We start from the raw sequence: 12,654 nt of genomic DNA, 5'->3' as shown, positions 1-12,654 counted from the left end.
AGGCCTCGGGAGGGTTTAGGGACCACAGCCATTAGCATTGAGGTTGACCCTTGTTACCGTGGCCATGACCCTTTATTGAGGGTTCACCATGTGCCAGGTACTGTGCTAAGAGCTTTGGGGACACGATTTCACGTACTCATCACAAGAACTCTGAAATAGGTTCTATTATCATCTCTACAGATGAGAAAATGGAGGCAAGAAGAGGACTAGTAAATTTTTCAAGGTCACCAGCTAATAGGTACAAAGCCTGGAATCGAACCAGCTCTGTCTGACCCAAAGCCCCAGCACTTCACCACCATGCCACAGAGGCCCGTGTCTCCCTATTCTGCATGCCCACGAGTCACCGGGAACCTGGGAAAGGTGCAGATTCCGAAGCAGCAGGTCTGGGGCAGAACCTGGAACCCTGCGTGTCTAGCAAGCTCCTGAGCGATACCAATGCTGCTGGTGCAGGGACCATACTTTACACAGCAAGTCTCTAAGGGGGAAAAGGTGAAAGAAGATTTCAAGAAAGAGAGGAGAGTATTCCAGACTGCAGGATGACACTAACAAAGGCTGGGAGAAGGGAACATACTCATTCAATTCAGAGACCAGCAAGGAATCGGCGTGGCTAAAGCCAGAGCATGGGGAGCCATGTGAGGGGAAAAGACACTTCGAGATCCAGCCCAGAGAGAGTGGGCTTTACTGAGTTGTAATAGGAAGCATAGAAGGGTTTTAAGAGGGGACATGACATGACATGAGGGGGCCCGTGTTTTGACAAGCACTCTGCAGTGAGGATATGCGCTAGAGACGGAGAGAGGGAAGGCCCTAGTGGCAAGGAGTTGCTGAGACAATCCATTAGTGAGTGTGACCCAGTTGGGGCGAAGGGATGCAAGGGACAGACTGGCTGCTGTAGACATAGCAGGGGCAGAACTGATTTCTTTGAAGCAAAGCTGCAGTACTCTTCCAGGGGCTAAACATCTCTCGGCCACTCCGAGCAGTAGACCAACAGTGCAGAGACTGTAAATGCTGATGGAAGGTAGAAACGTGGGTACATGCAATTCCAATGACATCTCAAATAGAACTATGGACTCTGAGAAATGGGGCCCACCCACCACTTCTCCCAGTCCAGGCACAGTCTCCAAGGTAGGGCAGCATTCCCTTTCTTTGCAGATTAAGTATCTGAGCCCAAGAGAGGAAACGACTTGGGCAAGCTCCCACAGCTGAGCCCAGAACCAAGGAATCCTGTCTCTGGCACCCTGACCCAGGTCAGCGCTGTGCGATGTAGAGAACTTCCCCCAGCAGAGAAAATGAAGACATCGGCTATAATCTAATATCAGCCCACACTTGCAAATACTAAACAAACCGAACTGTTATATTTCTTTCTTTAAACTGTTCTATTTCTTAAACTAGAAGCTCATATTCTAAAAGGGGCGGGGGTAGACCCTGAAATGGAGCCATCTACTCTAGACAGTTCAGGCTGGAGTAAAATTAGAAAGTGTGTCACATGGAAAAACTCTGCAGTGAGAAACGGTTTTCTTTCTCTCCTTTTTCTTTCTGTGGGAGAGGGAGCAATTGGGCTTTGCAACTGGACGGAGGGAGAGAGCCTCCGTGGTCTCCGTTTCGGCCCAAATACACACAGTTGTTGGACGCGGTTTTGGATCCTGTCTGTGTCCCATGGGCTGGGATGTCAGTGAAGGGTCTGAACCCGGCTCAGCGTTGCTGAAGTGAATCATGTCTCCCAACTGCCCCCAAGTTTGGCCAAACCGAACTCAAGTGTCCTGGAGTGTTCATGCTGACAGTGCTTTTAGAGTTTACCTGGTCCAACCTCTTCACTTCCCAGATGGGGAAACTGAGGCCCAAAGAGAGACAGAGATTTGCCCAAGACAGAGAAAACAACAGGGAACCTCCACCTGCCTATCCATTCAACAAGCATGGCTCGAGTACCCGCCAGGGGCCAGGCACAGTGCTAGATACTGGGGATCCGTGAAGAAATGGCCGCATCCTGCCCTCTCGGGCTGGCCCTCCCCGTACCCCAGCCACGCTGAGGCTGTGTGGTTTGAGATCAGGCTGCGAGGAGAAATATTCTGGGAGATGAGGCCAGAACAGCACATGTGGTCCTCGGGGGGTCTCAAACGTCACACTGAGGAGTGTTATAATGCTTTTCTAAGGCTGCTATAACAAACGACCACAAATTCAGTAACTTCCACTAGCACAAATTTATTAACTTACAGTTCTGCCGGTTAGAACTCCAACACAGGTCTTACTATGCTCCCTTGAAGGGAAGCTTGAAGGGAAAATCCCTTTCCTTGCTTTGTCCAGTTTCCAGAGGTGCCCACATTTCCTGGCTTGCGGCCCCTTCCTCCACCTCCAACACCAGGAAAGAAGGCCGCTCAAACCCTTCCCACGTTGCGTCACCCTGACTTCCTCTGTCTCCCTCTCCCACTTTTAAAGGTTCCCGTGATTACACAGGGCCCGCCTGAGTAATCTGGGATCTTTATCCTCTTTTAAATTGAGCTGATTATCAATATCAATTCCATCTGAACCCTAGTTCCCTTTTCCCATGTAACTGAACACAGTCACAGTTTCTGAGGATCAGGATGCGGACGCCCCTGGAGGTCCGCTGCTCTGTTTATGACAGGTGGTAAGCACTAGACGACGACAAAGAGTTCTAAGAAGAGGTGACATCATCAGAGTTGGTTTTACGGCACTGCTCAAACTTTCATGTGCACGTGAATCTCCAGGGATCTTATTAAAATGCAGATTCTGATTTACTGAGCCTGTGGGAGGGACCGGAGATGTGTCATTTTTTACTATGTTCCCAGGTGGCGCTGATGCTGCTGGCAGATGACAGTGGCTGCACTGGGGGGATGGGTGAGAATGGAGGCCAGGAGGCAGACCTGTGTGCTGAAAATGGGCAGAACTCGCTACCACTAAGACTGTGCGTCTGGAAGGGGAGAGGCCACTGGCTGTTCCAAGTTCAGATGGAGTTCTGCGTGTGACATTGTTGAAAGTGCATGAATTTAGCTTCAGTTTGTCATCGCCTTTGAACTCTCCACACCCCTGTTCTGTGGGATGGAATGATTGTAACTTTCCGACACTGAAAAGCGTACCTTCCTTTTTCTTCCACGATGTGTATTCTATCCCCGGGGTGTAACCGTCCAGCCCCTGCTGTCACCCCCGCTCTGACCCCTCTGTCATCCACCGCAGCGGATGGCTGCGGGTGGTCTTCCAGCAGGGCTGCAGAGACACACAGACTTTGCTACGGTCAAGGGCTCATAATGCTGGGTTTTCACTAAGATCTCCACAGTCTCAGGCTTTGAATGATTCATTCATTAATGTATTCAAATGCTCATTGTGTCCGTGTAATACCATGTCAGATGTTGAGGAAGCATGGACAAATAAAACAGGGTTCCTGCCCTCAAGGAACCCACAGTGATGTGGGAGCAGGGAAGGGTGGAGGTATTGAACTGGCCACCAAATAAATACAAGCCTGATGCTTATCTCATTACTCCTCATGGTAGAGATTATTGTCCTATTCCAGATAAAGACGTTAAGAAAAAGAAAGGTAACTGGCCCCAAGTCACTCAAACGGAAGTAGCAGAGCTGAGATTTGAACCCAGGAGACCTGGGATCCCAGAGCTCGTGCATGTGAGCTATATACCCCTCTGGAGCTCCCTCTGGGGTCCCGTGGCAGCTCTGCCACTCACCTGGGTTGCAACCGTGAACAGGGACTTTCCCCTTGGGGAAGCTATTGGCCTACATTGGTTGCTCTCATCCCTGGCTGCACCTTGAGAAGCACACCGAGAGCTTTAAAAGCCTGCCCTCACCCCAGATGGGTTCATTAAGAACCCCGGAAGCGGTGGAAGACTGAGTGTCAAGTTCCTTTTGAATCCCCGAAGTGATTCTAAGGAGCAGTTGTCAGGGTTGAGAAGCACCAAGGTCCTTGTGACCTGAGCTCTTGCTTTCTAATTTCCTGAAAAACCTTCTTCTCGTGTGGCCCTTACCACAAGGCACATGCAACATGGCTGAATAAATCGGGGGGAGGGAGCAGAGAACAGAGGAGGGGAGCCTCAGCTCCACTCAAGGAAGGACAATTTGGAGCTGTAATGCGGGCGCTGTCCCTCTAGCTGTGGTTTTCTCTTTTCAAATCAGAAAAAGAGCAGCAATGGGCGAAGGCTGGGTGAGCTAGGCCTCTCACGTGCCGTTGCGAGGACTGTAAGTTACTATTGCCTCTCCGAAAAATGCACCAAAAGCCTTAAACACTGGTACACACCAGACCCAACAATTTGTTTTAGGAATTCAAGCTAGGAAATAATCACAGAAATGGTCAAATACAGAGCTATAGGAATAGGACCATCGCAATACTGTTTCTATAATAGTCTACAACCAGAAACAACCTAAAGGCCTAAGAGGGGACTCGTTTAATTATGGAACATCCGCATAATGAAATACTCTTTCAATTACAATCGAGAAGAACATTCATGCTCCAAGGGAAGTGCCTAGATGGTCGTTAAAGGAGAAAAAAAGCCAAGCGGCAACATACAATGTGTAGGATGATCTATGTATAACATATAGGCATAGGTAAGCATGGAAAAGAACTTGAAAGAGAGCCCACCAAATGTTAGCAGAGTTTATCTTGAGTCACGAGATAACATGTGATCTTTATAAACTTCTTTTCACCTCCAAGATTTTTTACAATGACTATTATTACCAAAATTTTTAAACATGGTTGAAAAAATAGATTTCCTCTTTCAAAGCTTGCTTACCATGGCCCCGCCCCAGTGTCACCCCCATCTTCCAGGGGAAAGGGGCATCCCTATTTGGTGGTGCGGAAGCTTGCCTGCACCTGCGTTAGGGCACTCAGGAGAAGCTCCTCAGCGTTCAAGCCAGCCGCTGCACACCGGTCTCTACAACTGGTGGCGAGTCCCTCCAGGACAGGCACTGGGTCCAGCGCGACTCTTAAGCCACTGCACCACTTACCCCAGGGGGCCTCAGAGAGTGTAGGCAGCCGGGAAATGTAGGAAAAAGACAAAACTCTGTAATAGTAGCCAAAACACACATGTCAGGCAGTTCTGAAGATTTCAACAGATGCTCCCTTTGGGAAGAAGCTGGTTGCATAAGGCCTCCTGGCGGAAGGGACTGGAGGGGACTTTTACACCGGGACCCATCTGAGTCGCTCAGTGATGGGATGACTGACCCCTGGAGAGACTTGGGGCAGGGCTGCTCCCTGCAAGCCAGACTCCAGCCAAGCCCCCCGAATCTGGCAAGGGACTCCCCCAGTACTTGAGGTCAGAGGTCCTGGTCACTTGAGAGTGACGTCAGGACCCTCAGAACAGTTTTCTGCCCAGTCCAGTCCATGGACCTACAACAAGTGTGAAATGATTTGGATTGGATTAACTTGGGTGGGTTTAGGTTAAGCTGAGCTGAGTTGAGTTCTGTTGGGGATAAGGGTTGGACTGCACTCACTAGGTGACCTAGGACTCGTGCCTCCCTCATTAGCCCTTGCCCAGAAAGATGCTGGACTTCCTCCCAGGTTCCGTCCTAACCCTGCACTTTCTCCCTTTCTAGTTGGGGTGGAGAAGAAGAAGGCAATCAGTCAGCGAACGTGGCTCCTCCCAACACGTCTGACTCATCTCAGCTGCCCTGTGTCTGCAGCAACAGCTCAGACCCCACCATCTGCTGCTCTGACTGTGAAGCCTTAGTTGCTCATTTGTCCTCTTTACTGCACATTAATGTCTTCAACTGAATCTTATTGTCAGATTGCCTCCCTTCTATAATCTTCACCTGCCCACTACCACTACAACACTCCCAGTATCCAAGCTTGTCACGAGGAGATTAGGTGATAAATCAACCTGTACTAAAGAATGTATGGCTTAGTGAAGGAAGCAGGGGTGAGTTCCTTACTAGATTATAAACATATTACAAAGCATATATAACGGTCAAGACCATGTGGGTTAAAAAAAACACATATGCAAAGAAAGTGACCAGTAGTATAGAGATCCCAGGAAAAAAAAATCCTATCATTAAAAGGAAAAAAATATATGATAACCAGAAGAAATAAAATGATAAGGAAACAGCTCAAATTTTAATCAGCATGTTGGGGAATCCAGTGTACCACTTTAGAAAAGAACTGACTTCAGATCACACCCTAATCTACGGTCCATTTTAAATGGATCAAGCTGTAGACATTAAAAGAAAATGGAAAAATAAGCTCATCTATTTAGCTAGCAGAGAAAATATAAATATACAACTTGGGACAAAACAGAGGCTATCAGGAGTTAGATAAGCAGGGATAAGCTAGAAAACGTGTTTACACAATTAGATGGAATAGAAAAAGAGCAAAGTAACAGTTGTGTAAACTCCAGTCTAACTAGTTATTAAGGTTATTAAAGGAAAGATAAACTAAAAGCTCAATAATGTACCCTGACGGCTCAGTCATGGTCACCCCACAGCTGGCAGTGCTGCAGAAAACACCAGGATGACTTACACACCACGGAGGATGTGGTGAACTGGCGCACTCTCTCTAGACCACAGTTCAGACTGTCCATTCATTCCTCCTTGGATTCACTGGGAAGGTCTGCTGAGCGCCCACTCTGTGCCAGGCCCTGCACTAGGTCCTGGGATTCAGAGTTGGACAAGGCCCAGCCCCTGCCTCGCAGAACTTCCTCTGTAGTAGGGGGGACAGCAAAGCAATCAAAGGTCACGGTCTAGTCTGAAAAGCCCTGTGACTAAGACATGGGGGAATGCTGTACTAGCCCAGAGGAAAGCCCTATGTGCCTGGCAGAGCAGGAGGGCTTCCCAGAAAGGAACCTTCTAGGATGAATAGGGTTGGCCCGTGGGCAAGGAGAAAGGCATTCTCCGAAAGGAACCCGTCTGTGCAAAGACAGAGGTGGGACGTCGCATACCTCATTCAGAAACCTACCGGTAGTTTGGTGTGAGCCCAAGTCAGGGGGGGCTGCGGGTGAGTGGAGACCAGGAGGCAGGCCAAGGACAGGCCACAGAGGGCCTGCAGGGGTGAGGGGCACGACTCCATCCCAGGCACACCGAGAGCCTGGCCAGAGCAGATTGAATTAAATTCCATCATGCCAGAGCCCGGCATGACTGAATGTGCTTCTAAGAAAAATCCATCTAAATACATGAGAACTATCCAACCAGTTGTATATGGGATCGGCGAGTCTGTTTGGGAGAATCTGGTCAAAGGAAATAACCCAAAAAGAAAACAGACATTTGTCTGAGGATGCTCCCAGCAGTGCGGTTTATCATAATAACAAAATGACCGAAGTCCAAGTGACCAACTCCAGACAAATGAGGCATGACCCCAACTCTCAGGGTGCTCCCATGGGGAACAGAGATGAGTGAAACATGGATAGTACAGAGTGGGACCATGGCGGGGGCCTGGAGAGAGAGATGAAGGACTGCAGGGGTTTAGTGCCGAGAAAGCTCCACTGGAGCGATCCAGGGAAGGACCCTGGGAGAGGGGCCGTTGAAGCCGATTGGCAGGATTAGACCTTAGAGAGAAAGGGAGTGTGAGACAGTGCGCTCTAGACAGGGAGACCAGTTCACGCTTGTGCCAAGTCAAGGGGACTGCAAAATCCCAGCTGTACATGGGGAGCTGCGAAGGGTTCTGTGCTCCAGGGACTTCCAGCCCTCACTCCGCTGTACAACACGCAAGTGGGACCCGAGGCTACCACAGGCATCTCCAACTTTAGACAAAACCAAAAATCTCAGCCAGTCATTAAAACACTACAATCATTTATATTCATCACAAAGTCCAACGGTACGTGAGCAATAGTAGCTCATTACAGGCCAGGGCATGGGCAAGGCGGAAGGCCAGTGATACAAAATCTGAAATGGCTGTAATTTTAAAAATGGAAAATTACAAGTGATGGCAAGAATATGGAAAAATCAGAACCCTTGTACACTGCTGGTGCAACCGTGAAAGGGTGATGCCACCGTGGAAACTGGCTTGGGAGTTCCTCAAAAACTTAAGCATGGAATTACCTTATGACCCAGAAATTCTCCTTCTAGCTACATATGCAAAATAACTGAAAACAAGTACTCAAGCAAATCCTTGCATACAGATATTCATAATTCATAATGAATATTATGAATTCATAGTTCATAATTCATTATGAATTCATAATTCATAATTCAATTATTTTCATAATTTTTACTATTCATAATAGTCAAAAGGTGAAAACAAACCAAATATCCCCATGAATAGGAAAATGAACAAAACAATGGTGGTATATCCATACAACAGAATATTATTCAGCCATGAAAAAGAATGAAGTACTAACACATGCTACAACATGGTGAACCTCGAAAACATCACCCTAAGTAAAAGAAGCCAGACACAAAAGGTTGGGTATTGTAAAAGTCCACGTATGTGCAATGTCCGGGATAGACAATCCACAGGGAGAAAGCAGGTTAGTGGTTGCTAGGGCTTGGTGAGGTGCAAATGAGGGGATGGGGAATGACTGCTTAATGGAATTAAGGTTTTCCTTTAAAGCGATGCAAATGTTTTAGAAGTAGATAAAAACATGGCTGCAAAGCATTGTAAATGTGCTGAATCCCACTGAAGTGGACACATGACCATGGCTAGTTTTATACTACGTGAATTTTACCTCAAAAAAAAAACGTCAGGATATCCAAATGTCCAATAAACATATGAACAGGCAATCAATTTAATAATCAGGAAAATATAAATTAAGATGACAGATTCCAATAGGTGCCCACTAGAAAGGCTGAAATCAAGCCCAGTGATGAGACCAAGTGCTGGCGAGGATGCTAAATACTGAGGGCTCGCATGCTAGGTTGGCGTCTGTGTCCCTCCAAACAACCGCAGTGGAAGACGTGCTGGGTGTTCACGCACCATCTGTCCAGCGGGACAATTTCATAGCCTGTTACCCCACACTCCGCTCTTAGGCACAGAACCAACAGAAATGTGTGTGCTTGTGCACCCAGACACGTGTGCAAGAATGTTCACAGACACACTACCATGTTAGACCAAAATGGAAGAGAAACAAATATTGTTGGAGAAAAATGGATAAATAGTGCACGTGATATTAAACCAGTGAAATACTATACAGCAAAGAAAATGGACTAACTACAGCCACATGCAATAGCACTAATGAATCTCAAAAACTCACTATTCCATGATAAAAGCCACACACCAAAGAAGACATCTGACAGGTATACACTTCAAAATCAAGTAAAATGGAATTTTTTAGAATTCAGGGATACATGCTTAGATACTAAAGTTATTTTTAAACAGTAAGGGAGTGATCCCCATGAAAGTCAAGGTGATGGAGGGGATAACACAGCCAAAGGGCACAGAGGAGCCTCAGGGGCGATGCTTATGCTGACCTAGGTCATGTGGATGTCTGCACTGGGAGAAACCACTGGACTGGACTTTCTGCGTGCATTCTTCTGAATGGATGTTACAGTCCACAAACACTTTAAAGAAAAGCAAGCAATTTGCACATATCAGTATTTCATGATCTGGAACAAATTACTTGTGACACTACTGTCTCTGTCCCCACAACAACCTCATCTTCTAAAATAGAGAAGGTGTTCCAATGACACTGTAACTTTACTCCTCAGCTGTCACCCCTTAGGGACACAAGGATCAGTGTGAGGGGCAAGGGTCCTGTTCACAGGGGTCTCTTTAAACAAGGCGGGCCAGGAAACCCTGAGGGGCTGAGAAGCCTTGGGACATTGGGACTCACTTTCCTCATCTGAAGGACAGAGACGATACCGGTCCCTGTCCCCACCTCCCCAAGTGAGGACTGGGTGAATGACACGTGAATGTATTCGCACCTCTGCCTCACCCTATGAAATCGTTCACAACTGTTAACCTAGTTAAACAGCAGAAAAAAAACTTGGTTTGCAGGAGGGTATGTCCGGTGTCTAGGAAGATCCTCTTCAGACTCCCAAAGGGACACTGAGTACCCATCAGTTGCAAATGGCCCTCCCCAGGCCCTTTTAACTCCTGGGGGTTGGTTTCCTAGCACAGCCTTTTTACATTATGGATGGGAACAGGACTTCCTCTGTCTGAGAAACCACAGCCCTGACCTGACATCCGGGGATCCAGCTGATAAGCGCAGAAGCAGGAAAGAAACAACAGAGTGCCTCTCCCCAGAACCTTCTTCCTTTGGGGCGTGAGGGCTGCAGCAAAGTTCTGCAAAGACCACGGAACCCGAAGCCGCTCTCTGCTGCTGAGCTGGCAGGAACCTATATCACATGCAAAATTGCAGCATTCCCACATGGGCCATGGTGCTGAGAAGCCAAAACTACGCTCCAGCTGCCCTTTGATCTGCAAGAAATGCCAGGCTGGACGCGCTCTGGCAGAAAAAGCTGTCGTTGTGTTTGGGTCTCGCTCCCAAGAAGACAATGGTCTGGGCTGTCCCAGGCTTCCTCCAGCACACAAAGAGTTAACCGAGGCCACCCACTCAATCCCCAATTTCCTTCATGGGGACAGTTGTTCCTCCCTCTCCCCACACCTCTACGGAGGCTGTGCACTAACCTCCTAAACCCAGAAAGGGGCAGAGACTACTGTCTGGAGAGCACAGTCCTTCCCCAGAACTGCATGGAGAAAAAGGGATGAGCAAGGAAGGATCGGAGCCTGCAAGTCCGGCTCAGGTCCTGCCTTTGGGCGGCCGCTTCCTAAGCCTCTCTTGTCCTCAGTGTCCTCACTGTAGAAACGCCTGCCCTGCTTTTTAAAAGCTATTGCGAGGATCAAGCCATAATTTCTAGCACTTATTTTCTGCCCAGTATGTGCCAGCATGTGGAAAGCATATTATTTCTAATCTCTCTCTTAATTAATCTTCACAGCTTCCCTAGGAGTAAGGTGGTTCCATTATTCACCTTTTTCAAGTGAAGAAACTGAGGCCCAGAGAGCTGAAATTCATTGCCCAAGGTCACCTACCATGGGCACAATTCAAACCCACGCAGCCTAACACGACTCAACCAAAATCTATTTTAACTAAGACCCCACTATTCATCCAACAGCCTCCTGGTGGGGAAAATGAGTCTCGAGGAACAGACGGGACCAGATTCCCGGCTTCCAAGCCCAACACCCTGGGCGCCACTGCCCCCAGGGAGGGACCTGACTCGTAGGTAACTCGGAACTAAGGGAGGCATCAGAGCAATTCAGTCCCGTTATTTCTTTCGAAGCAAAGGATCCAGGTGTCTCTGCTGGAGTCCTGCTCCGCGCCTGCGTTCAGGAAGGGCACCAGACCTGTCCTTACAGTGAGCTAGGCAGCACGCACGACCTGGGCGCGGGCGCTCGGTGAGCGGCAGCTAACTGTCCCCGTGGAACCTCTGATGCCGTCGCTGTGCTTCCAAACTCCCGCTCTGCCCAAGATTGGAGAGGCCGCGCCCAGTTTAGACATCTTGGGTGCCCTGATAGCGCTCCACCCGCCCTGGGTGCCCAGGACTCTCGTGCACCCCTGGAAGCCCCCGCACTGACCCGGGAAGCCGCGGCAGAGCCGCCAAGGCGCACGGAGCGGCGAGGACTCCCTTTTATGTCCAGGAATGAGGCGCGCACCGCAGCCGCGCCGGCGGCCAAAACCAACTTCCCCAGGGTGCAGAGGCAGCTGGTTCCATCCTCACGGCGGGTCGCTTACCTGTCACGGCGTGGGTCTTGACTGCAGCGAAGAGAAGCGCGCAGAACCAACGCGGCCACAGCACGCTCCAACACTGCTCATTTCTCCTGTAAGAAGTAGCCGAAGTAGCCGAGTGAGAGAAGGTGAGGCAGGCGGGAGGGGCTGAGGGGGCCGGGGCACGGGGACGCAGGTCCTACCTTGGCGCCATCTCCCGGGTCTGCCGAGCCCCGAAGGCTCTGAGCTGCCCAGCTCAGCGGAGGCGAAGGGGCGCTGCGCGCTGGCAGCCGCTCGTCCTTCCTGCAGGAAACAAAGGCGGTGCTGGGCAGCGGCCACGGCGGGCAGGCTCCCGGCTGCCGGCCCGCGCCCTGAGTCACCCGCGCTCTGAAACCCGACTCCGCCGCGCCCTGCGCTCCCCCTCGCGCCGCGCCCCACCTCGGGCAATGGTGGCGCACTCCCACCCCGGGATCTCCCCACGCCCCCTTTCCCCTTCAACTGACTCGCTCTCCCCAGCCGCCAATTCCACTCCGAGTCGACGCGGGTCTCTCCAGCTGTCACTTCTGTCCGGGTTGCTCCGCAGACAAAGCACTCTCCGTTCACCCGCCAGTAGAATCCTCTCAACGGCTCAAGGAGGCTGGAATCATTGTGATTTTTGTCCCGGAAAACGGAGTCCGAAGTGATGCCGATGTTCCGAGATCACACAGCTGGACTGCGCGGTTGGCTGCGGTGCCCCGCCCTGTGTGCAGGACCCGGGAACCTACTCGAATGCCTCGGAGTGATCCAGTTTGGGGGGTATAAGTGATACGTATAATTAAGTGCAGCAAAACTAATCCTAATAAAAATTGTAAATGTAGCTGATATTCCAGGATTTCCTTCCCTATACCTTGCCTGTACCCCAACCCCCAAGTGGTACCTCACAGGAGACAAGGGTTTATATTTGGTTCGTTCTCTGCCTAAAATAGCCTCAGGTAGTAGGAGGTGCCAATAGTTGCAGGCGAAAGGGACACAGTCTCAGGTAAGAGGTCACTCCAGGCTCTGTGGTGAGATGCTGGAGAGACGAACCAGGCTC

General features: G+C 49.7%; 1 protein-coding gene across 1 annotated transcript in view; it reads right to left on the bottom strand.

The window, feature by feature from the left end:
* Positions 1–12,204, bottom strand: part of COL15A1 (collagen type XV alpha 1 chain) — a 95,541-nt gene extending 83,337 nt beyond the window's left edge. Inside the window, exons 1-3 of the mRNA XM_045840807.1 lie at positions 12,086–12,204; positions 11,786–11,885; positions 11,610–11,695 (exon numbers count right to left, since the gene is read on the bottom strand). Coding sequence (XP_045696763.1) covers positions 11,610–11,695; positions 11,786–11,796 — 97 coding nt within the window. The 5' untranslated portion in view covers positions 11,797–11,885; positions 12,086–12,204. The remainder of the gene's footprint in view (positions 1–11,609; positions 11,696–11,785; positions 11,886–12,085) is intronic.
* Positions 12,205–12,654: the final 450 nt, after the last annotated feature.

The sequence above is a fragment of the Phyllostomus hastatus genome, unplaced genomic scaffold (assembly GCF_019186645.2).
Source record: "Phyllostomus hastatus isolate PE091 unplaced genomic scaffold, TTU_PhHast_1.1 phas_contig_34, whole genome shotgun sequence".
NCBI lineage: Eukaryota > Metazoa > Chordata > Mammalia > Chiroptera > Phyllostomidae > Phyllostomus > Phyllostomus hastatus.
Note: the sequence above shows the minus strand (reverse complement) of the source record. Positions and strands in the feature narration are given on the sequence as shown.